Source organism: Myotis brandtii, unplaced genomic scaffold, assembly GCF_000412655.1.
Source record: "Myotis brandtii unplaced genomic scaffold, ASM41265v1 scaffold314, whole genome shotgun sequence".
Lineage (NCBI taxonomy): Eukaryota > Metazoa > Chordata > Mammalia > Chiroptera > Vespertilionidae > Myotis > Myotis brandtii.
In genome coordinates this window covers 2,132,060-2,135,477 of record NW_005362033.1, presented here as the reverse complement: position 1 = coordinate 2,135,477, position 3,418 = coordinate 2,132,060, and the positions used below count along the sequence as shown (strand labels likewise).

The following is a 3,418-nucleotide window of genomic DNA, read 5'->3' as shown; positions in this document are numbered from 1 at the left end:
CCAGCACCTGGGGCCTCTGGCCTTGCCGTCCGCACCGTTTCCTTCCAGCTCCTCTGTGCCCACCCCGTGTCGCGCTGGGGCCGCAGAAAGCCACCAGCCTGCTCCGTGCTCACAGCCCCATGGGGTCCCCAGGAATGAACAGGCAGCTGCTTTGGTGGAGGGAAGACCAGGGGCCACAGGAGCCCGGAGGCGGCCCTCAAGATGGCCGGGAAGTTAGGGCCGCCTCCCTGAAGGCTGCTGAAGGATGAGCAGGGTTGGCCGGATGCAGGGCTGGGGAAGGCCTGTCAGCAGAAGGAGAGCCAGCCAAGGCCAGGGAGTCGCAGCTGGACTCTCCCTCGGACTCCACACCCAGCCCGCGCTGAGCCCCATGTTCACACCCGTGGCTGTCGCTCCGACCCCACCCAGTGTCTCAAGCTCAGAATTGCCCTTGGCCGTCCCTGCGGAGCCTACATATTGGCCGCCGCGCGTTCCCTGAACACCCTGCGTGTGTGTTTCCGCAGTTCCCCGAGTACGACGATCTCTACTGCAAGTACTGCTTCGTGTACGGCCACGACTGGGCCCCCACCGCGGTAAGTGGCCCGGCCCCCTCACGCCTTCGGACCTGGAGGTTCTGAAGGCCGGACACACCCCTTCCCTCCCAGTTCAGAACCATTGGAAAGACAGACTTCGCGTTCAGAGGGGGCCCCACAGGGGCTTGTTCCTGGTGAAGCTGGAGAGGGGAACGCAGACACCTCTGTTCCCGCTCCCTCCCTCCCCCACGGCCGTGCCTGCTCGTGCCCCATCCCGGGAGCTGGCACGGGGCAGCAAGCAAGTGTCGGGCAGTGCAGGCGGCCAGAATGCCGGCCTGAGCTGTGGACATCCTGGGCCGGTCCTTCATGGTTTGGCCTCCTCAGCCTGTGCGGACTCTGGAGCCCTCCCTGCACGACTTCCCAAGGACCAGCCTGTCTCCCCCAGGCCAGGCCCGCGGCCGCTCCCCCCTGCTGTTGGCAGCTCTCCTGTGACCCTCAGGGAAGTTGAGGAAATGGAGGCCAAGCGTCCTTACCTCTCGGATCGCTTGCTCGTCGCAGAGCCGAGGAGACAGGACGGGCTTCTGTGGGCCCGCTGACTGGCGGCTTCATGAGGGGCCTGGTGCTGGGCTGCTGTCCCTGTCTCCTGGGGTGCACATTCTTGGGGACAGACAGCAAGTGCGACCATCTAGCATGTTAGCAAGTCGCAGTGCCGAGGAGAAAACCAAGTTAGGAAGGGGAGCTGGGGGGCGGGGGTAGGGAGACGAATCTAGATCCGTGGTGAGGCGAGGCCTTGCTGAGAAGGGAACTTTCCAGGAAAGACCTGAAGGAAGTGAGGGGACAATCCATGTGGCATTTGTGGCAACAGCGTGCCAGGGAGAAGGAGCAGGGCAAGGGCCCTGGGGCAGGAGTGCCTGGCCCGTGGGGACAGGGAGGAAGCAGTGTTGGGGTGGGAGCAGGGAGGAGGCGGTGTGAGGGTGGGAGCAGGGAGGAGGCGGTGTGGGGGTGGGAGCAGGGAGGAGGGGGTGGACAGTGAGCAGGGAGGAGGAGGTGTGGGGGTGGGAGCAGGGAGGAGGCTGGGGACGAGCAGGCTCAGGGAGATCTTAGAGGAGGTGGTAGTTCAGCAGAAGGACCATTGACCTTCCCCCGGGGGCGCTAGGGCTCCCTCCCAGAGCTGTGAGCAGAGAGAAAGGCCTCTGACCTGTGTTCCTAAAAGAGACTTGGACTTCTTTGCTGGGAGTAGACTGTGGGGAACCAGGGCCAAAGCAGGGACCCATCAGCTCTAAGCAGGTGGGGCGAGGGCGGGTGGACGGGCGAGGGCGGGTGGACGGGTGAGGCGGTGGAGGGGTGAGAGGTGGTTGCATTTTAAATATATTTTGAAGGTAGTGTCAACAGGTTTTCCTGTTGGGCAGATGTGGGCATGAGAAAAAGGAGGTAAGAGGAACACCACGCTTGCTCTGGCTGGTTTGGCCCAGTGCTTAGAGCGTCTGCCCGTAGACCAAAGGGTTGCCGGTTCTATTCCTGGTCAAGGGCATGTACCTCGGTTCCCCAGCCCCCGCTGCAGAGGCAACCAATTGATGCTTCTCTCTCCCTCCCTCCTTCCACTCTAGAAACCAGTGGCAACAATACCCTCGGGTGAGAGTTTAAAGAAAGAGCAGCGCCACGCGGGGAGCGGGGAGCTGGGGCTGTGGGTGGAGCAGACTGGAGATCTCTCCCGAGCTGGGCCTGGCGTGTGTGACGGTTCCCACTAGACGTCCAAGTGGAGACAGGACATGCCGATCGGGAGCTCAGAGGCAGGACCAGGCTGGAGGGGACGAGCTTAGGAATCGGAACCACACGAACCACAGTGAAACCTCAGGCTGATGAGAACCCAGGCAGAGAGAAGCATCCAGACTGAGCCTCCAGGTGCTGCCACACGGAGGAGGCTGCAGGAGCAGTGGGGCAGGGGCCGCGGGAGACGTGAGGTGCCCGGAAGGCAGGTGGGGGACGGGGAGGACGTGGCCGTATCAGGCTGACAGTGGCCAGATAAAATGAGGAGGAGACGTCACCACCAGGCCGAGGCTGCTGGTATTTACAAAGCCCCTGGGGAGAGGGGACCAGCAGTCAGATTGGAGCGGGTTCAGGAAAGAAAAACCAAGGCCGTGGAGCCGGGGGTCTGGACAGCCCTTTCCAGGTCGCTCCGAAGGGAGCCCGCCCGCCTGCTGGGGAGGAAGCGGTCAGGCAGGTGTTCTGTGTGGAGAAAAGAAGGCACATGCTGGGCGCTGGGCGGGCGGGGCCAGCTGGTGCTGAGGAGAGGACGCGCTGGAGGAAGGCAGGGCGAGGTCTCGGGCGGGCAGAGGCGGCTCCTGAAGGTGCCAGTCCAGCCAAGTGCAGGCTCAGCAGGCGGGAGCTGCTCCGCGTCTCTGAGTCCCTTGGTTTGGAAGTTAGTGCTTTGGCAGAAGATAGTGAGAAAAACAGCCCTCCCAGCTGCCTGCCCGGGGGAGGGGAGGCGTGGCTGCTGGCGCTGGACACAGGGTCGGTGTGTCTGTCCTCAGGGGCTGGAGGAGGGGATCTCCCAGATCACATCGAAGAGCCGAGACGTGCGGCAAGCGCTGGTGTGGAACTTCCCCATCGACGTCACCTTCAAAAGCACCAACCCCTTCGGCTGTGAGTCTGCAGGGGCCCTGCGGGGGGTGGGGGGGTGCACCCCAGGGCAGTCTCAGCCTCAGCCTCCTGCCCACCACCGTCCATCAGCTGGGCCCTTGCACCAGCCTGATACCGTGCCATCTGGCCACTTCCCTCCATTCTTCCTCCTCCCACCTAGTTCATCTCCACGAGGTTCAGAGCCTGGGCCACTCAGTGCGCTGAAGGGCAGAGCGGCGCCCAGGCTGCGGGGTCTGGAGTGCTGGCGGCCGCAGCAGCCTCTGCACGGG

At 63.8% G+C, this 3,418-nt stretch overlaps 1 protein-coding gene across 1 annotated transcript in view; it reads left to right on the top strand.

Moving 5' to 3' along the window:
- B9D1 (B9 protein domain 1) overlaps positions 1–3,418 on the top strand; it is a 16,873-nt gene that overhangs the window by 5,429 nt on the left and 8,026 nt on the right. The window contains exons 3-4 of the mRNA XM_014542807.1: positions 420–569; positions 3,041–3,152. Coding sequence (XP_014398293.1) covers positions 420–569; positions 3,041–3,152 — 262 coding nt within the window. The remainder of the gene's footprint in view (positions 1–419; positions 570–3,040; positions 3,153–3,418) is intronic.